General features: G+C 42.2%; 1 protein-coding gene across 3 annotated transcripts in view; it reads left to right on the top strand.

The window, feature by feature from the left end:
• Nucleotides 1–21,991, top strand: part of SPOCK1 (SPARC (osteonectin), cwcv and kazal like domains proteoglycan 1) — a 480,430-nt gene that overhangs the window by 181,364 nt on the left and 277,075 nt on the right. For 2 of the 3 annotated variants that reach the window (XM_048860608.2, XM_048860611.2), the window contains exon 3: nucleotides 5,753–5,798. In XM_048860608.2, the coding sequence (XP_048716565.1) occupies nucleotides 5,753–5,798 (46 nt within the window). Of the gene's footprint in view, nucleotides 1–5,752; nucleotides 5,799–8,335; nucleotides 8,484–21,991 lie in introns of all 3 variants that reach the window. The other variant, XM_048860609.2, reaches the window with a different exon arrangement.

The raw sequence follows: 21,991 nt of genomic DNA, 5'->3' as shown, positions 1-21,991 counted from the left end.
GCTTGAATTATACCTATTCGTCACCAGGAGCACTGCAAGAAGACTTTTCCCTCTGCTCTTAATGCCCCTGCCAATGCCTAGCTAGGGTGAAGAGGGACGGGCAGGCAACATTTGGGAAATGGGAGCAGGCAGTGGAGGTAGGGACAGAAGGACAGTAATAGAAAGGATGGCCCTTTGTTTCAGTGACAGTCCCTGGCAGGATTATGGTTATCCCACCAGATTGTGTCTAGGAATCCTGGGGGAGGAGATGCAGGAGTGGGAGCCGGGATCCCTTAAAAGGGTGCAGTGGATACTTGCTCCAGCTCTGGTCCCTCTTCATTTTGAGGGTATGTCTACATTTAAACTGGGAGGTGTGATTACCAGTTTGCATAGACATACCTGCACTAGCTCTGCTTAAACTAGAGCCTAAGAATAGCAGCGTGGACGCTGCAGTGCTGGTGGCTAGATGCCCCAAGTACAGTCCTGCCTGCCCACCTGGGTGTGTATTTGGGCTGCTAGCCCAAGCACCACCCATGCGGCCACGGGCACGCTTGCTAGCTTAAGCAGAGCGACTGGAGGCACATCTACGCACGCTTAGAATTACACCTCCCAGCTCCAATGTAGACAGACCGTTAGTGTCAAAGCAGAAGAGCCTCCTGCTTTGGGATATCGAACACTGCTGTCGATACTGTACATCTGTGCGTCTTGCCTGGCAGGAGCACAAACACCAGAGAGCCTGCCTGCGGGGGTTCACCAAAAATATTCTGTGAACTTTAATTATTTATTTTTTTAGGGTGGATAATTGCATTTGTGAGTAAACAGAATTTTTCATGAAAAGCATCTGGCAGAAATTTTCAGGGTTTTGTTGAAAAACTGAAGTTATTGGAGGTTTTGTTAAAATCTAAAGTATTTTAGCCAAAAAGTGAAATATTTTGATTAGGATATCCCACTACGATACGATGCCTCATGGCTGTTGTTGCGTAATTTCCTCGTTCTCCCATTCCTGTCTGTGGGCTGAACTCCCTGGTCAGACGACATCTCCCATGATGCAGGTTGGCAGAGACTCACATAAATGAAACACCCTTCCCTTATCATGAGGGAGACTGTAGTGCATCATGGGAGATGTAGTCTGACCAGGGTACTCGACATATAGAGAAGAATGAGAGCCTGAGGCACCCAAAATTCAGCTCCCATAAGGTACCACAGCAGTATTGCTGAATTGAAATATTTTCATATTGTGTTGAATATGGAGTTCTTGTGATTTTTTCCATTTTAATCTAAATTTTCCTCTTTAAAATGTACAAGACCTTGTTTTAAGAAAAGGTAAAATGATGATAGGTTATCCATTAAGGTTGCTGCAGACAACAACTTGTGTGATTCTGGCAATGCATGTAATGGCAGACCCGATAGTGAGTTCAAAGGTATGTGTATAAAGATTCAAGTGTAACCCACTGGTCAGTGTGTGTTGTGTCCCCCTCTGTGTCTGAGCCGCAATTCTGGTGCAGACCTCAGTTACAGGTAAGGTTGCCACCTGTCCAGATTTTCCAAGGATTTCTCTTTTGAGATAGCTGTCTTGGGAAAATCTGTAAGACGGCTCAGTATACACTGCTAACTGTCCAATTTTATGGGCTCAGGATCATCCCAGATATCCTGGGTTTTTTGCACCTCAGGGCTGGGAACCCTAGCTACAGAGCTCAGATTTTTAGTGTAAGATACAGAGACTTGCACTTTCTGGAGATCACCTGTTAAGCCCCGATGTTGACCGAGATGGCGACGGTCAAACTAGGCCTATATTCCATTCAGCAACAAAGAGGGTGTTTAGGGATAAAAATAATGAACATCTATAATGCACTGTTAAACCTATTACAAGCTTCTGCAGGTTACACAGCTGCATGGAATCATGGGCAGGGCTTGATCAGGCTTTTCTAGTCCTGTAGAGAAGTGTAGGTCTCATTAAAAACTCCACTGGTACTGTACAGTTGTGCAGAAATTGATCCTCATACACTGGAAGAACTATCCACATATGTTACTACCGATCCTAATTAAAAAAGCTGAAACTGCATGTGTTTCTGTGCAGCAGTTCTGATATTTTGTTTCATTATTTTGTGTTTAGAATTAATTTTTTAGCCAATCTTATTGCCAGTTATATTTTTATTTTATCACCTTCAATGGCAGACTGTGCCACAACTTGCCGTAGAGAACTGTCACCTACATTTCTGCACGTTTTGATGTCTCTTCACACAGAGAGGCATTAAATGACCTAATATCAGTGTACTGGACTGAGTTGTAGGAAGTAGCAGTAATAAGGGAGCCGCTTGAAAGACCCGTTTACAGTGAGAGATATATTAAGAGCATCTTGTAGTTCTAAAAATATGGTTTCAAAAATCGTATATCAAATTAGTTTAGGGTGAATTTCACCCCTCTGCAGAGAACCAACACAGAGTCAATGCATCACTTAAATCATCATCTTAGGTAGGACTTAAATATGACAAACTTTTTTCTGGGCCTTCTGTACAGAAATGAATGGGTAATTTCGCCCTTAATATACCAATCAGCTCCTGGCTCGGCCAGAAATGAATGTCATCAGATTGAAACTTAGTGTTATGGGGGTTTTTTTGTTTTTGTTTTGTTTTGTATTGCTTTGCTTCACAGTTGAGCAGTTGTCTCTCTGAAGCTGCGTGTACTAATTATTTACTCTTTTGTAAGCCATTAAAGCTTTTATTAAAAACAAAACAAAAACCACACCAACAAAACTCAAACTTTCTTCCCTTTTGTAGGGTTTTTTTGTTGTGTATTTTCCTATGATATTTTGGCATGAAGTCTGGTCATAAATGTTCTAAAACAAAATTATTTCAGCTTTTTTTGCTCTTTTTTTAAAAAAGGACAAATAGGATTAGAAGATGGACTAGACAAAGGTTTAAAAAATTCTATATTTTGCACCTTATTAAGCACAAGGTGTGTTTGCAGTAAAATGTTCATTTAACACTGAAATTAAGCTAAAACCCTTTTCAAGTGCCTGCACATCAGGTTTATCCTCTACTCCTGATTTCAGAACTAGTTCCATATGCCAGCAGCATAAGAAATCTTTTGTGGGCTATGAATTATTAAACAGTTTCTGTTGCTTTAAAAAAAAATAGCAAAATGAACACTTAAAAAATCGTAAGTGGTAAAAAGAGAATATTCTGCTACCAGAAGAAAGGACTCGGTTTAAAAAAGTCTCATTAATCAGAAGTGATTAATGCTTGGTAAATCCAGCAGCAAAGCATAATCAATTACAAAACATTGTATGAAAATAAGATTTTCAGCATAACAAAGCTAAAGAATTCAAAAGCAAGACTGAGTCTCCATTCTTGGTGCCGGATCCTGTCCTTTTGAAGAAAAAGCCTAGAACGCTTTTGATGCCTATAAAATAAATTATAAATAATCATCTTTGCTGAAGCTGCTACTGGGTATCATAACTATCCTTGGTCTTTACAGGCTTTGGGCCAGAGTTGCTTACCCATATGTGGGTGTGCAAATGGGATGGCACAGGAAGCCCTATTCCACTCTCCAATGATATAGTCAATGTAAGAGCCAGGCAGAATTGCATCCCCAGTGCTCGCTGAACACAGGAGGCCCCCATCCATCCTCCTCTAAGCGTGCAAGGTGCCCCCAAAGGAGGCTATAGTCCTACAACCACTCAATGCCAGGTCATAGAGTGAGGCCAGCATGCAAAGTGAGCCGGTTGCAAAGAGTGAGAAAGGCACAAAGAATAATATGCAATAATTATAATCGTATATAAATCTATTGTGCACCTTCACTTCAAATCCTTTGTTCAGTTTTGATCACTTCTGCTCAAGAAGGCTATGTGAGTGGTATATGGAATACAGCAACTCCTCACTTAAAGTCATCCCGGTTAACGTTGTTTCGTTGTTACATTGCTGATCAGTTAGGGAACATGCTCGTTTAAAGTTGTGCAATGCTCCACTCTTACGTTGTTTGGCTGCCTGCTTTCTCCACAGCTGGGAGCCTTCCTATGCCCCCCCCCATGCCCAGTGGCTCCTGCCCACCGGCAGACCCCGCGTATCAGTGCCTACCCCCTCCTCCCCCTGCCTCCTGCCCACGGCAATCAGCTGGCTTGCGGGGGGCTTGGCACGCAGGCTCCCCCTCCCTCCCCTGCCTCCGGAATGCCGCAAGCCGGCTGATTGCCGCAGGCAGGAGGCGGGGGGAGGAAGGGGGAGCCTGTGCGCCAAGTCCTCTCTCCTCCCCCCTCCCTCCAAAATGCCGCAAGCCAGCTAATTGCTCCAGGCAGGAGGGCGGGAGGAGGAGTGAGGTCTCGGCGCGCCTCCCGGCTCCCTCTCCTGCCTCCTGCCCGTGGCAATCAGCTGGCTGGCAGCGTTTAGAAGGGAGGGAAGGGAGGGGGGAGGAGTGAGGACGCAGCATGCAAAGTAAAGGGGGAGGAGGTAGTGGGGAGAAGAGGTGGGTCAAGGATGGGGGCTTAGGGGAAAGGGGGGAGTGGGCGGGCTGAGCGTTGAGGCCTCCCCCCCACACCTGGTGCTTGCAGAGTAGGGGAAGCTGCTGCGCAACATGCTTCTCCTAGCCTACAACACCTTCACCCTCCTTGCCTGCCTCATCTCCAGTGCCAGGGGGCTGTGCCTGTGTTGGGTCAGGCAGGGGCATCTCCTCTGTTTAAAACTTATACCTGTATTAAATTGCTTGTTTAAAATTGTTTAAAATGTATAGAATGCCTTTTCTCCGGCAAAAAAACATTTCCCTGGAACCTAACCCCCGCTATTTACATTAATTCTTATGGGGAAATTGGATTCGCTTAACACAGTTTCACTTAGTTGCATTTTTCAGGAACAGAACTACAATGTTAAGTGCGGAGTTACTGTATACCGAAACCAGATAAAGGGGCCTTGTGTTTGAATCTACATACTTCAGGGCCTAAGCTGATGGCGTGCTGGAGCAATATAAAATTACCCAACGTATAAACATTTGCTAGGAGTATAAAATTCACTTTGGGCAGAGGCATGAAAGGGGTTTTCTATGCTTTCGGCTAGAAGGTTTGTATACGCTTATTTTTGAAAACAGGGTATTTATTGTCTAGATACACTAGTAGCTTCTGATAAGTTATTTCCTATGTTTTCTGCTGTAAATTAAGTGAGAATCTGAGTTACAAAACAAAGCTGTAAGTCACATTGTAGAATAATGTTTTTAGAGCTGAGTTACAAACTCCTATCCTAATGGGAACATGGACAAATATAGCTCAATTACATCATTGCTACTATGTGTTTGCTAGAACTGAAGTGCAGAGTTTAAGGTCAAATCGTGATGTACTACACCACGGTAAATCTGGAGCAGTTGCACTAAGATCAGTGGAATTATTCTGGATTTACACTGGTGTATGGTAATGGGAGTAGCCTGATTTGGCACATACTGCATTCTTCAAACAACATACTATCTCCATTATTGCCACAAGTTGTCACGTCATTGTAAGATGCTAGGAAATGATCTGGAGATTACAGAAGTTATTTGATGAAAATCCAGACTTGCAAAAACAATTTTGGAAGAGGGCATTGAAGTGAAATGCTGAATCCTGTAAGCTTTTCTTAATTTTAATTTACCAAATGGTGTTCAGTCTGTATCTTATGATGTACTGTGCTCATGGTTTTATCTGTTTAATTTTTATTTTATTTTCAGAGAGCAGTGAAAAGGCAGGTATTGTTTGTAAAATTGTACAAAAAGACTGCTTACATTTTCTCTAAATTTCCTATTTTTCCCCCCCATTTAGGATGATTATTTCAGAAACTGGAACCCAAACAAACCATTTGATCAAGGTAAAAATATTTCATGATGTACACACATACCTCTCTTTTTCTCTCTTTCTTTCGGTCAGAGGTGGGCTGTGCCGCAAAATTTGATCCAACTCCAAATTTATTCAAAGTTTGGGATACCTTAAATCTGAGGGTTTGACTTAGTCTTGTATTTTACAACTGTGTTTTTTCAGTGCTCTTCCATTCCTGTTTGCATGTGGTGGTAATGTGTATACTTAGAAAGATACACTGTATCTAACAATGCCATCTAACATGAGTTACTTAACATACATTAACAGTTGTTGAAAACTGAGTTAAATGGGTATTTTTGCAACTTACGTTGTTTTTATTGTCTAACACTCACGTGCCTCTTACTTGCGTTCAGTGGCATTTTAAGTCTGAGAATGGACTGCAGAATTGGTTCCCAAGCGAAGACGCTGTTGTATGTCTGCTGGTACTAGCTATGACTCCTAAAACAATTTGCATTTTCTTTGCCTCAGTCAGTTAAGTCATGGCAATATTCCCACCATCTGAGTGCTTGTCTAAGGCCTTGTCTACACTACACAGTTAAGTCAACCTCCTTTTGTCAGTGGTGCATGTCCTCACCAGGAGCACTTGCACCAACCTGGCTTTCAGCTCTCTATGGAACCCCCAGCTAGCTGAGAGGCCAGGCTCTCCGCACCAGACAAGGTGCAGAACTGACAGATGATGCAAGTACCGCATTGTCTGTACAGATGCTGTTGCCCTAAGTACATCGACCTAAGTGCTACACCTCTTGTGGAGGTGGAGTTATTTGGTCGGTATAGTGCGGGACTTGCATCGGTGGGAGCAATGATGTAGTGTAGACACTTAGAGTTAGGTCGCCATAAGTGTCTACCTAACTCCGTAGTGTAGACCTGGCTAATTGGGGAAATGTAGCAGCATATTGATATCAGTGTAATAACATGGTCACAGATCCTGGTGAGTGCCCTTTTCTGGCCCCTCACTGGGACTACTGTGAGGGGAATTCCAGCCTCTGTGCTCTGGATTTCTATGGTGTTTCAAGCTCCTGGAGCCTGAATGGCATCCAGCCACTGCTCCAATCTTGGCGTCCCTAGGCACATTCTCAGGATGCACACTTTCTATCTGCCCCCCATTCCAAGTGTTGTAACCCACTGTTCATCTGCCTAGCCCCTCTGGGTGCAACACTTACCCTTCAGACTCCCCCATATTTAAATGCTTCCCTCTCCCAGAACTCCACCCAACAGGTGTGAAGCTTCTGGTTTGCAGTTTCAGTGTCCCAGAGGCACTCAGTAGTTGTGAAGTAGTCAAAACACACGTGTTGCCCAGTAACATCTTTATGCTCCTATTTAATCATGAAAAAGCATGTGAGAGTACATTTTATACAGAACAATAAAACAACCCTCACTAGCTCACCCTTACTTTGGAAGATCATCCGTGTTCCGTAGCTCATGCAGGGAAGGGTCCTCGACCCCTTTGCCTGTATCACCTCTGCAGCAACCTCCACATCTTAATCTGGTGCAAGATGGCTCCCTCCCAAATGCCCCTCCCGGTGAGTCCCTTTATAGACTCCTGCTGTGATCACCTTCTTTTGTTCAGTCTTTTGGTACTTTTCCATGGCACGCAAATTTCCCTCCCTTCAGATAAAGGGAGGAGGTGTCCTCTCCCAGCTACATCAAAGCCATTGTCCCAAGGTATTGTACTTTGAATAGATGACATGGAGTGCTAATTGCCCCCTATTGTCTTTGGCCTGGTCGGGGCTTGACACAGCCCTGCTAATTCATGGTGGATCCATATCCAATACAGTTTCATAAAATTATCCACAATTCAGAAATAATACAGACAGAACCCCCAAATTGTCACAGACACCGCTAGAGCAATGCTGGTGTAACTCCCCAGGTGCATACTTCTATTCTGGAATAAGTGTGTCCACATAGGAAGGCATCCTGGTATAATTATGCCACTAAATTTCCACATGTAGACAAGCCCTAAAATAGTAGCCAAATGAGAGAAAATAGATATGGTGCAATAATACAAAAGCACAAACAAGGAGACCTTAGGATGACTGAATTCTTGTGTTCACTTGAGAAAACACGTTGTTCACATTCAGCTTACCAGGAGAAAGCAACATTAATACAACATGCAAGCTGAAGAAATGGAATTTGTTTCCTGCCAAATTTTATTCACATCTCATATTTCAATATGTAATATCAGATACAGTGAAAAACGAGTTAAGTATCAAAATATTTACTTGCCCAACCGGATCTAGTATAGTGTCTTACTTGACCGAAGGAACCTCTACCAATTCACCATCCCTTAGTACTCTGCGCTGCAGCTTTCAACAATGATTATGTGCAAAAAATGTCTTGGTTTGGGCTTGAAAACGTGACCCATAACCCAAAGGTGAGTATTAGCAACTGAATCATACTGGCACTACAAGGATTGTTTAAAACCCAATTGTCCTCTTGAGTGTAAGGAAGCCTGCAGGGGTAAAGAAAATGTTCTGAAAAGGAAGGATGTGACCTACATAAGACTTTTCTCCCTGCTATGCACTGAAATAGGTCAGCATTCAGCAAGGATTGAAGGAGCCAACTAGTGCACAGCAGCACTGGATATGGGCAATCGGAATCAGAAAGGCCGGTCACAGAAGATACTGCGCAGCCGACCCTGGTCCCTGTCCAGAGAAACCTGGTAACATTAAGCAAGCAGGTCAGCGATCTAAGGAGCCCAGTGCACAGGGCATGTGTCCTGAGATAAGAAAAAAGAAGCACAAGTTTTCTGTGTAACATGGCCAGCATGATAAACTAGAAGCAAAAGGAAAAGAAACCTGTATGTCTTGCTAGATGGGTATGTGGAGTAGCAATGACCTAAGGAATGTTCTCACAGATGACGACACGTTGACATTTGTAGACAGAAATGCACTCTTCAGGGAGTAGGCCTGGTAGTGGAAGACATTTGTCCTGGAGATCACAGCAGAATGTCAGTGGACACACTAAAAGCCATGATATTTTTAGGTGTTCTGTGCTTGACGGTTGGTGTCAGTTCAGTAAAGGGCAGTGGAAACAAAGAAACTGTAACAATCCGTTTGTCTAAAAGGCATTCATGAAAGTAAAGCAAATTGATAATAGGCCATCACTGTATACTTAAGATCAGAAGGTTCCATTTTATCTTGGTAATCATTATGTATCCACTGCACCTCATATTCAGAAAGGCAGCATGTTGCTGACATGCCATTATATAAAAGCCTTCGGCACTGAGACGCTAATCACTCCTATATCTCAAAAGGGCATAGGGTGAAGCTACTTGGAGTTGCTTTTCATTATGTTCTTGGGCCTTTTTAAAATATGCTTTTTCTGGGGAAACAAATGGGGCAACTAAGTTTTCCAAAGACACACTTCCTTTTATGTTTAACTGGACCCAGCTATCACCTGTTCTGTGTGTAATGTGTACGGATGTCTACTGCATAGAGGGCATCTCTGCTTTTCTGTCAGCCGCACACTTTTCCAGTGTACAGTGTAATGTAAATCTTCAACTGTTGTGTAATAGGAGAATCGGGGCCAATGTATTTCAGCTATGAAATCTCAGACAAATCATTAACCTGTTCCAGAGGCCAGGTTTTCCTGACCATGTGATGCAGGATTCTCTGACTAGTATTGATTCATTACTGGGTATCTTATCTCTTAAGTTGTAGAACTTCCCGAATCATCGCATGTCTTTTAAAATTTCTCTCTCCTGGTACTTGTGTGTCCTAGAATTTATCATGTCTTGCTTTTCAGATGCAATCTTAGGACCACATTTTTTTGAAATGCCTAAATATATACACAGTCACCACAATACTGATGAAGTTCACCCCTGTGGAGAACATTCAGCACAATCCATTACACCAGCTAAGCCCTATTTTGAGGACTTAAGTAGGATTTAAGTGGTGAGTAAACTTTGTGCTGGCCGTCCCTGCAGAGGTGAATTTAACTCCCATTGATTACAAATGACCAGTTAGATGGATAAGTAGTCAGATGGATGTGTAATCATTGTGATTTCCCAGGCAATAACAGTATTTGTGTGAGCAGACACATTGTTGGACACACAGGTAAACTCAATTTGTAAAAGGAAATTAAAAAAAAATCGGCCATCAATTTGTTTTCTTTTAAATTCTGTATTTACATATAACTTGATTTTAAATAAATATTCCACATGCCTCTGTTCCTACTCAGCATTATTTGAAACTTTTTATTATCTTGCATTTCCTGAGATGCTGATCTTCTTGTGTTCTTAGAATTTTAATTGTCACTTTCCCTGCTTCGAGTTTGTAATTGGTTTGCGTTCAAACTTCTAATCTCGCTGCTCCCTCCTGTGACTGTATTGTTCCCTTTGCAGGGCTTTTGGAGTGACTCTGCACATCTTTTCCAAAGACTCCCAAGTGTGGCTATTGTATTCTGACTTCTAATTAGTATCCATGCTTTAAATTAATGATTGAGCAATTCAGCAATAGGACCTCATAAATTGGGAAGTTATATAAGAAAATGGATTCTCAGGCAATTAACAGACATGTTCTATTTTCCTAAGAACAGGACAAGCGAAATGATGAGCAACTTACAGGCATTCAGAGTCAATAAATACAATACAGCTTAGACTGCCTGTAAGTTATCTTTGAGAGTGTCATTAAGGTCTCTCTCGGAAAAGGAAAATAGGTATAGGCTCCTTATTTTTATCTAACATATTTCAGTTAGGCTTTCAATAGTCAGAGTGGGGTGAAGTATTCACATGCCTTTCAATTTAAACATATTTATTGAAAAACACACCCATCCTGTGTTTTGGATGCCCGTACAGATATTATAAGAACAAAACCAATTCTCACCAATCCCCAATATGTAAATACACATACATGGTCATGTAGCCAGCTATTCATGCCTCCCCCACAAAAAATACCTGGGAAAATAAATGAGCCTCGACCTGATGGTCAAAGAAGTACAGCTCTCATGAACCAAGGCAAAAATGATAGGCCCCTCACTGAGAAAGATCTGCCTCCAGTGTCCCTGTGAGTAAGCCAATGGATAGTAGCTAGAATGCTTATTGTTCAAACTATCACCTTAAATTGTACCTGGAAATACACTGGAAGCTGGTGCAGATCCTAGATCCCTGTTTTAATTTGTGTAACCAGTTTTGCCCAGTTGATTAGCAAAGGCGAAAAGAGCAATTAACTCAACAGGTAAAATTGATGTGCAGTATTCCTGGTATGTAATGATATGCAGGATGTGCCCAACATAAAAACTCCACGGGCAAGAAATTGTGTGTGTGCATTGCATGAAAGCTTGGGGGCAAAACTCTGTTCTCAGCTACATGGTTCTAAATCCAAGGCATCTCTACTGACTTTAAGACTCAAAGTAGAGTTTCTGAGATCAGAATCTGGCCCCTGAGGTGTCAGTTTGAGAAAGTCAGGGTTCTCCCTTAGCCATATGTTTGTGAAGCCACACCCCTTGCTGCCATGCTGGGGAGCTACTGACCTTCAGGTTGATCTCTTTTCCCCCAGATAATCTTGGGGCTGCTAGTCTCCTTGTTTCTCTTTTCACTCTCTCTTCCTCTTTAAGTGTCAATGAGGTCAGGAATGTGTGCAGTAGAGGGAAAGTTAGAGTGGATACAGTAATGAATGTGAGTTACAGAATGAATGAGGAGGAAGAACGACTCAGTGGAGATGAAAGAAGGAGAAGAGATTGGTGAATGGAAGGGATGGCCTGAATGAGCAAGATGCTAAAGCAAGGGATGCAGGGAATGAGACTGTACACGTATGTTTCAGACTTGAGCTTTGGCTGCCATTTGTTTTCCACACCAGGAATAAAGAAGGAACTCCATAGAGAGAAACAGATTTCCCGAGCCTTGAGTTTTTCTGAGATTTCAAAAACTTGCCCTTTCCGTATTGGGACAAAACGGAGACATGAAGTTTTTGAGAGAGAGACCCCAGTACAGCCAATAACCTGGTGATGATGGCACTCACCTGGGAATTCTTCCGTTCTCCTACCTCCCAGGCGAATGCCCTGATGAACCAGGCCATTTGCTGTTCTGGGGTGTGTCTCAAAAACTTCAGATGTTTCTGTTTTGTCCCAAAGTGAAATGGGAAAATTTCTGAAATGTCAGAAAGTCTCATCGGTTGGGAAACCTGTTTCCCAGCCAGCTCTCTCTATGGAGTTCCTATATCCATGTGGAAAGGGTACTTCAGTGTGGAATGAAAGCGGCAGATGATGATTTTTATCAAGCTGTGTATCTGTAATAAAAGCCAGTAAGAGTATTTGGGGGAGTTTTTCAAAAACCTCATAAGAGATTTAGAAGCACAAAACTTTGAATGGGACTTGTGCTCCTAAATCCCTTGTGAACCTCTGTGCTTCTGTACCTCCTAGTAAAGCATTGCAGAATTCTGAACTGTCTTCTCTACAAGTGTCTGATGCACAATGTTTACTTGGATTTCTGGCTGTGGGCAAAAATATGAATGATCTGAGAGAATCTTAAATTACACCAGGATGCCTTGAAGTGATTCAAACAAACAACACAGATCTGTTACACGCTCCCGTCTGTTTAGCAAGGGAAGAGATAATTTCTCTTGCATGGTATAATCTCTCTTCCTAGAATATGCAAAGGTCTATCTTTAGAAGGAGGAGTAACTGAACCATGCACTGCAAGGGTGAAATTTACCCTAGTGCAGAGATCTATGCACCTCTTTAGTCCCAGGTAAGCCTTATCTTGAGTGATTAAATGGTGCAACAGGTTTTTCACTGGCCCACTCTACATTGGCAGAATTCTTCCAGAAAGAACTACCAAAATAAAGAACAGTATCTTATGTGGGTTTCTTATAGAAAAACCCAAATAGGATTAATAATAAAACCTAGTTATTTTCAATCAGAACCTTTCAAAGGAAGAAAGCATCATTATGCCCACTTTATATTTGGGGAAACTGAGGCAGAGAGGTGTGACGTGACTTGCCCAAGGTCAGCCAGCAGGCCAATGGCCAAGCCAGGATTAGGCTCTGGGTGTCCTGAGTCCCAGTCTAGTTCTCTATCAGCTAGGCAATGCTGCCTCCCTGAGTTAGAAAGGAGTTGCTTAGCCTTAGATCAACTGCATGCACATTCAGTCAGAGGCTGTAATTTCTCCCCTTGGCTTGGGGATGAGACATTCACCTGTTGGAGCTTTAGTTCAATTTTAAAGCTAAAAATGCCTAGATGATCCTCTGTATAGTGAGTGAATCTGTAGACACAGGCCTTTTCATATGTCATTTCCCCAGAAGATGAGGAAAGGAGAGAGGTAAAATTGCTGACTTAAAATGTAAGACTGTGATATTGACAAGATTAAACCTTGGTAAAAGATAAAAATATTATTTGAAGGGTAAGTGTTGAGATGAAAAGAAAGGAATATGCTCTCTCTTCATGTGCACATAATCCACCACAGTCTTGTTGTCTGGCAAGTTCCAAACAAGGGAAAGGGAACAGTGAGAAGGATTTAAAGTTCTAAGGGCTGCTAGTAACAGCAGTAGCATTTATATTAAAAAGTCTTTCTTTTAGACTTTCCCCATGAAATAAAACTCCATGAAGTTCATGTTAGCATTCCAGCGTTAACAGGTTCTTCTGCTCTCCTGGGCAAGACCAAATCTACGATAATTTTGGAGTCAGAAAAGCTATTTTGTATTCCTTGGGGTGGGCGGGAGACTGGAGAATTCTCAGACTCTTGGGTTCAGATTCCCTGATTAGGAACCCCAGCCTGATCTCCCTGTAGTCAGTGGGAGTTTTGCCATAGACTTAGTAGGAGCTGAATTGCATCATTAGGCATCATTATCATTTTGAGACTGGCTAGCTTGTATATCACCAACAGGATTCTTAACTAGGTTGCAGTTTCAGTGTCTTTATCTTGAGGTGAACACAAGGCTGACTTTGAAATCCATTTGAGACTTGGGTAGGGCAGGAGTTTAGGGGTAATTGCAGGTGTTCTGTACTTCTGCGGGCTTGGCCCTACAAAGGCATATGGAGCAGCAACAGCTTACACACAGACATTAGACTGAGTCAAATTCTCAGCTGGTGTAAAGCAGCATAGCTCCACTGTCTGGTTGTGGGTGTGTTTGTATATTATAATGAGGGCCGGGGCACTTTACTCTTTTTTGGAAAGTTATTGGCTTAGTTAAGATGATTCATGTGTTTTTTGTAGTCATCTTTTCTGTGTGCCTTCTGATGGCTTGTAATGCAGGAAAAAATAACTGTTTTCTTTCCCTAACAATGAATGAACAATTCATTATATTATACGAAAATGGACATAGCATCTTTAACGCCTACTAGACAGACCCTAGAGATGGATGCAAAGTAGCTTTGCTTCACATGCTATCTAAAGGAAGGCTTCTATGACAGTTCAGCATCCTCTAATAGTGTACTTCAATGATCAGCATTCATTTTTAGCTCAGTTTTTTGTATTAGTCATGAACCTACTGGAAGCCAGTTCAAAGGTCAGAGAGCTACCGACTGCGCCATACTGTGACAAGCTGTTGGAACTGTAAAAACATGGAGAGCCTGGAGCCTAAAAATGATTGGTAGCCGTTATTATTGAACATGATTCCGTCAGAGATGCAGATGGTAGGAAGCAAGAGAGCGTAAGGGGAAGGTTTAGTTAGGGTTTTTAAAAAATAAATCAAAGACTTTCTTTTTGACAAGGTCATTGGAAAGTTCTTAAGCAGTTGACAGATCTCGCTTAACATGCTTTTCCAGTAGGCTGCATGTAAGGGGGGAGCATATAAAGGAAAACAGCATAATAGTTTCATTTCAAAGGTTTCAGTATATCAGTTAAATGTGTATAATAAAGGACAACTAATTGCATATGCCAGTAAATTAACTCATTAAGAGTTTATTCAATATTATGAGTGAAAGCTGTTAAATAAAAAACAAACAAAATAAATCCCAGGCAGCTTTCTTTATAATGTCTGCTGAGAGCCACTTCTATTCTTAATAGCTATGCTAAATTCCTAGATAGGCAAACAGATGTTATTAATATTTCTGGTACTATGCACAAATGACAAATGATTTTGATAGACTTAAAGTTGTTGAAACAATTTGAAACTGTGCACAATGTGTTTGCCATATGGCATTTTTTAAGGCATCATCACCCAAAGGATAGAAACCATGGAAATGATGGGATGCACTTTTTGTACTGAAAATACATAGGTTTTGAATTCAAAATGTTGGGGGCTATTGAATCATCATTACTGTTCCTAATAATAAGCCAGTAGAAGGGCATGATAAGTGGGAAAACTCCGCTTATACTTAGCGATATGCTGAGTTTTCCAGAACTGTGGGTACAAGAGTCTAAGAATTCAAAGAATTATCAGCTCTCTCTCCTGTTAGAAAAGTTGGGTCTTAAACCTATTTTTTTACTCAGGCAAAGCTCTCGTTAATTTCAGTGGATTGAGGGGGTGCCCAGTTGAACTACATTTTCCATCCTGCCCCATTCTTCTGACCTGAGACAAAGGAGGCAGCTGGCACCATCAGTAGTTAGTTTCGCCACTCGTGGGTGAGGAGAGTTCCCTTGCACCCTGCTATTGGAATCTTTGTCTTGGGCCCTAAAACCAGAGTCAGCAGTCTGGGTTCCCCCTCTCTCCCTATATCTCAAACTGCCTCTGAGACCACTTCTCCTTCCTCAGCAACTATGCCCCTGTCGCCCAAATGTCCTGAGAGAAACCTGGAAGAAGGTATTTCTGGCCCAGGTGGATTCCTTCACCAACCTTTGAGAGTTGATTACACCCCTTTGCAGGGCCCTGGGTGTGGTTTTAAATAATTAGCAGCACCATGGGCCACATGCAGGGCCCAATTGCCCCCTGTGCGTGCGTGCGTGTGTGTGTGTGAGGGGGATCCCTCTGTGGAGCAAAAAGGCTAAAGAATTTCTGTGGGTTTCCTTATGGATATTTGTACCCAGTTGTTCTGTTAGGAACCTGGGTGTGCCTTCATTGCTGCAGGAACAGGCCATGGGGAAAGCTCCTGAACCCCATACATCCTTAGGATCAATAAAGCTTTCTGCCCCAATTTGCGCCTTCATATCTCCATTCCATCCCTTCTCCTCCCTCTACCCCCCAACCCCACTCTCCTCTTGGTGTTTCATTAGCAATAAGCAATGCAGCAGGCAGGTAGAATCATAGGAAAGAAATCTGGAGTGAGCATGCTGAGAAGCCAGTGTTACATGCTGAGGCTCTGCTGTTTGAGTGGTAGCAATCTGGTTTTGGGCTGCAGCACTCCTAAGTCCCCTTTGCCAATCAGGTGCTCTGTTCATACAACATCCGGACTTGCAGTTCTGGTGAAATCATGCTGTCAGGACTCCTGCAGGCAGCAGCAGTTCTGGGGTTCTGCCCCCCACCCACTCACCTTCGGGAGACCTGATAGAAAAAGAATATGGCCTAGAACTTCCTGTATCCTTCCACCTCAATCTTTATAGGGCCACAGGGTCACTATGTGCATACCCCAGCGTGCCCATTCTCCCTGATGCCTTTGATTCACAAGCCCACAGACGGTTCTGTGAGATGCAGGGGAAGTGTGGATTTTACCACAAAGATTCCCTTCTGTGATCCACATGGAGAGGTCTTCCTCTGTGTGTGGATCAAAGGGATCCAGCCCTCTGACCTCAGATATGCTTGTGCAGACTGGAGTAACACTACTGGTTTCAGGCACATCCCCCTTCATTGTTCCCAAGAGCTCCCCCTGTGCAGTGGTGGAAGACTGAACTGGCAAAATACCCTCACTTCTGAAGAGGGAATGCCTCTTCAGAGTAGACTACAGCCTCTTGTGCTGCATAGCCCGGGTATTTCACAGTCCAGCAGCCCCACAGAGGTGAATATGTGCTCGCTAGACTCATGTCTGCATCTATATGCCTCCTTTTCATCTGCAGTGAATTGTATCTGCTTCTTTCCAGTTTCCGAGTGCTGAATTCCAACTCCAGATATGGCTTCCCGCAGCACTGGAGAAAAGAAGGTAGCCTAAAATTAATGAGCATTCCAATAAAATGATAGAATTGTTAGGCAGGCTGAAAATCATGGAACCTACAATTATTTTTGAACCTGCAATTTCCTGTTAGCCCTGGTTTAGATGCGCTTTCAAAGGAGCCTGAATAAATCCATTTTCAAGAGTTGTTCAGTGCCGTACCTATCTCTCTGCACATAAATATGTTGGTTTTATAAGAAGCGTTTTCTATTACTTTGTCTCACATGGCAGATTTTGATTGAATAACTTATATTGCAATTTAGTTTTTGACTGTTGTATTACTTTTAGAGGTTTATTAATAGGAAAAATGTGTATGTATTGTGTGTGTGTAAATCATCAGTAAATCAGCACTGTTTTAAAACATGCCAAGTGAATCAACAGAGAACAATAGCCAAAATACTGCGGAGGAAATAAACAACATCAGATATATTCTGAGCACCTATGGTAGCTCACATGCCATAGGCTGAGAGAGAAAACATATATATAGTTGTCTTCATATGTTACTAGAGTAATATTAAAATCGCTTTGCAACCAACTTTATAATGAAATATCACATCAAAAGTGATGAAGACAGGTTCCCTCTCTGTGGTGATACTGTGGCTAATGCTCTTAAATTTAGATGATGATCAATAGGCTGCTCTGTCTAGAATTTTATCTGTACTTTGGAAGGATGAAGGGCACAGAGAGAGCAAGCGCTCTTGTTAGTTTTGTCAGTAATGTTACTGATTTTCTTTTAATATCGCTGATCTCAGTGAATATGCAGCTAACATTCATGCACTTTTAAAGGGAAACGCATACTACATATGAGACTGATCTTGAGGATTTAGGGAACATTATTGACTTCAGTGGAAACAGAATTTGGGCTCCATAAGAATGTAGAGTTCTGGATTCCTGATGGTTCCAGTCCTGTACAATGTATAGGATCTCAAATAGTGTAATCAAATATTTTCTGGGGAAAAAAATAACACATGCCCCAAATCTAAAAGAATGAAGTACATTTAATAAAAGCGCCTGCAGGTGTGCTTTTAGAGCCTCCTGCTGTAGGTGCTCTGGACTTCAATTGCTCTACTATTGACCTCAAGATATTACTTAAACCGAGCATGCTTCTGTTTACGGTAAGATTTAACTACCATATCTAAGGCCAGACATACCAAGGGCAGAGTCTCAGGTTTAGATATGATGCTGCTTAGATACCACAAGGATAGATAATTACTGTAATATGGTGAGTTTTGAGATCATTAGCCAATCAGACAAGTAATTTGCACAATGTTTGAATAATATTCTGTCCAGTTGAGAGTTCGTAACTGTATATAATCCCTGTGTTCTAATTAATGGAGACCATTCCATTTCATGGTGAAAGAATATGAAGGATGCTGAAGGAGGTACTCCAAACAAATTGGTTCCTAGTCGAAGGATGGGAGAATAAACAAATAGAAACAATGACTTCAGTAGAAATAGTCTATGCTCTGTTTCCCGTTTACAGCACGTCCTAAACAGGCTTCTCCCCTAGCACATCACTTTGGCTGCAAGCTGTGCTAATTTCCATTCAGGAACATGTTTGATGGGAGTGATGTCCAGAATTTTGGGATAAATTATTCTGTCAGTTAGTCATGCAATCGCATGGACTTCAGAGGGGATTGGCTGAATTTGGTGCACTGCATCCTGACTACCTTTTCTCCTTTGGCTTCTAACGGCTCACTTTTTAATATGGTGTCACTGGAAATATATGCCACCCAGAGAATTTGGATCTTATATCTGCTTCAATGGGTTGGGGGCCGTGTGGAGTTGGGGTCCTATTCTCTGCTTAGTCTGAAGGATTAGGTGAGGGTTAAGACAACTTTTCTCTCCTAACTTAGTAAAAAAAAAAATCTGTGGGTGCTATATTACACATATATTTATGAATTAAACATCCTTCTACCAGAAATCTAAACGTTCAGGTCTCCAAAACACTAACTGGATCATTGCTATTGTTCCTTCTATTATTATTCCATCAAATAAAACAGAATTTCATAAATGTATGTTCCAATACCATTGTGTAAACCCATGTTATTTCTCCTCTGATCTGGGTAGTTAGCTACCAGCTTTGAAGCCCTCAGTCATTTTATAGTAGATATTGATGGATTGTTATTATCTAAAAAAAAATATTGCAGTAATTTGTAATAAGGGCATGTTTAAAAAAATTATATTTTCACATCACATTGTGTTGTGTCCATCAGAAAAGAAATGTTACCTGTTGTGTGTGTGTGTTAATAACTTTTGCAGTTCTCACAAATCAAAAATTAAAAGCGTAAATTGAAGGCAGCCTTTCAGAATGCATTAAGAGTGACCATAAATACTTCCGGAGCAGGGACGTTCTATAGTGCAGATTCCCAGATTCTGCCAAGAAGACGACATATGCATAACCTCATCCCCCTTTGCACTTTCTGACTTTTTCCCCACTGACATTTGATCAACAGGGTTCTCTTTGCTCCTGTTATAATCATATCCCTGTGTCATATAAAGTCCGTTTGGTAGGTAAAGTTCAATCCCTACACTGATCATTTTATTTTTCTCCCCATTCTGGTTATGGCATGGCAGTGCATCTTGCCTCTCATTTGGTACACATCTCCCTACTATCAGTCACTGCCCAGCAGCTTGTTTTCAAAATGTCATTCAACTCAATGAGTGGGCTTTCCATTCGTTGTGTTTTGGGTGTGGATGGGAGGGAGATCAATTTGAAGAGCACCGATATGTGTGTCCCTATTCTGCTACTAGTTAAGTGAAACCTACCTCAGGATTTGCTATAATTTACCCAAGTGAGGCTGATAAGTAATACTATTCTATTCTGTAATTTATATGAAAACTGCCTTCTCTCGCTGAGAACTGGGCATCCATCCCCAAGCACCTTGGCAGTTATACGAGGGGAATGAGTGGTTCAGGATAGGATGTACTGTCCACAGTGAAGGACTTACTTGTGTTCTCTGTTGCCAAGGAGCAAGACAGCAGAACAAAATCTACAGTGTAAGTTGAAGCTATCCCTGGGCAGCTTAATTTATGAGCTGAGCTGGTAATTCACTTTACCTCCATCAGATTCTCAACATCAGATAATCATAACTCCATGATAAATGAATGCACAGATAAACAATCCGAGGACTGATTGCACATTTCAGTGCTTTTTTAAAATGCAATATAAATAAACGCTTGTGTAATTATTCTAATGTGACACCTTCATGCATGTATGGAGATGCACTTTTAAACACTGAAAAAAAAAATCAATACATATATTGTAGCCTCTAAGCACATATGTGTCTTTGCTCTGAAGGACCAAGCCTTTTAAGTCTTAATTCATAGAATCATAGACTATTATGGTTGAAAGAGACCTCAGGAGGTCATCTAGTCCGTCAAATCCCCTGCTCAAAGCAGGACCAACACCAACTAAATCATCCCAGCCAGGGCTTTGTCAAGCGGGCCTTAAAAACCTCTAAGGATGGAGATTCCACCACCTCCCTGGGTAACACATTCCAGTGCTTCACCACCCTCCTAGTGAAATAGTGTTTCCTAATATCCAACGTAGACCTCCCCCACTGCAACTTGAGACCACTGCTTCTTGCTCTGTCATCTGCCACCACTGGGAACAGCCGAGCTCCATCCTCTTTGGAACCCCCCTTCAGGTAGTTGAAGGCTGCTATCAGACCCCCCCCCTCACTCTTCTGCAGACTAAATAAGCCCAGTTCCCTCAGCCTCTCCTCATAAATCATGTGCCCCAGCCCCCTGATCATTTTCGTTGCCCTCCGCTAGACTCTCTCCAATTTGTCCACATCCCTTCTGTAGTGGGGGGACCAAAACTGGACACAATACTTCAGGTGTGGCCTGACCAGTGCCGAATAGAAGGGAATAATCACTTCCCTCGGTCTGCCGGCAGTGCTCCTACTAATACAGCCCAATATGCCGTTGGGCATCTTGGCAACAAGGGCACGCTGCTGACTCATATCCAGCTTCTCATCCACTGTAATCCCCAGGTCCTTTTCTGCAGAACTGCTGCTTAGTCAGTTGGTCCCCAGTCTGTAGCGGTGCATGGGATTCTTCCTTCCTATGTGCAGGACTCTGCACTTGTCCTTGTTGAACCTCATCAGGATTTCTTTTGGTCCAATCCTCCAATTTGTCTAGGTCACGCTGGACCTTATCCCTACCCTCCAGCGTATCTACCTCTCCCCCCATCTTAGTGTCATCTGCGAAATTGCTGAGGGTGCAAACCATCCCATCATCCAGATCATTAATAAAGATGTTGAACAAAACCTGCCCCAGGACCGATCCCTGGGGCACTCCGCTTGATACCTGCTGCCAACTAGACATTGATCACTACCTGTTGAGCCCGACAATCTAGCCAGCTTTCTATCCACCTTATAGTGGATATAGTACATTCATCCAATCCATACTTCTTTAACTTGCTAGCAAGAATACTGTGGGAGACTGTATCAAAAGCTTTGCTAAAGTCAAGATATATCACATCCACTGCTTTCCCCATATCCACAGAGCCAGTTATGATCATTGTAATACATAGATGTTGCAGTTTGCCCCTGAATTACCACCCAGTTTTGAAGTGAGGCCATCACACTGATTAGTTAAGAGAGTGCCAACTCATTCACTAGGGTATTCAGAGAGAGTTAAGCCAAGGGATGCAAGCATAAGTGAAGGAAATGCTTAAAATCTGAATGAGTGAGCATAATTTTTTATTTTTTTTTGGTAGGGGCAGCATTGAGCACTGACCTTCCCGCCCTGTGCGTCAGGTGTGCAGCAAGGGGAAGCCTGCTTGTGCTTTTCCACTCTGTTGCAAACCTTGGGGAGGGCTAAAACCAATCTGGCCCACAATTTCAGTTATTAGTGACAGTTTAAAACTCTGTCTTGCTAGAGCATGGCAAGAAAGCATCTAGACACACCCAAACATGAGGCTTTTCTTCTTCATTCTTCCTAACCAGGTGTGAACCGTCAGGGTTTTAAAAAAAAAAACATGTTTGGTCTGACAAGTCTCTTAGCTTTCAGGCTGAAGCACTTTGACATATCCAAGTAAAGCCATGGAAAGCTAGTCTATCATAAAAACACCTACAGCCCTTTAACTATTATGACATTCCCAAGGTGCTGCTATAATACAGTACAATCCATTTTAATTTAAGCAGTAATGGGAATGACTGAAAATCATTGTGCAAAGATGTTTTTAGACACCGAGCATATGAAATACAAGTCAAGTGTTCT

The sequence above is a fragment of the Caretta caretta genome, chromosome 8 (genome assembly GCF_965140235.1).
Source record: "Caretta caretta isolate rCarCar2 chromosome 8, rCarCar1.hap1, whole genome shotgun sequence".
Taxonomy (NCBI): Eukaryota; Metazoa; Chordata; order Testudines; family Cheloniidae; genus Caretta; species Caretta caretta.
The sequence above is the reverse complement of the archived record's forward strand: the minus strand, read 5'-3'. Positions and strand labels throughout refer to the sequence as shown.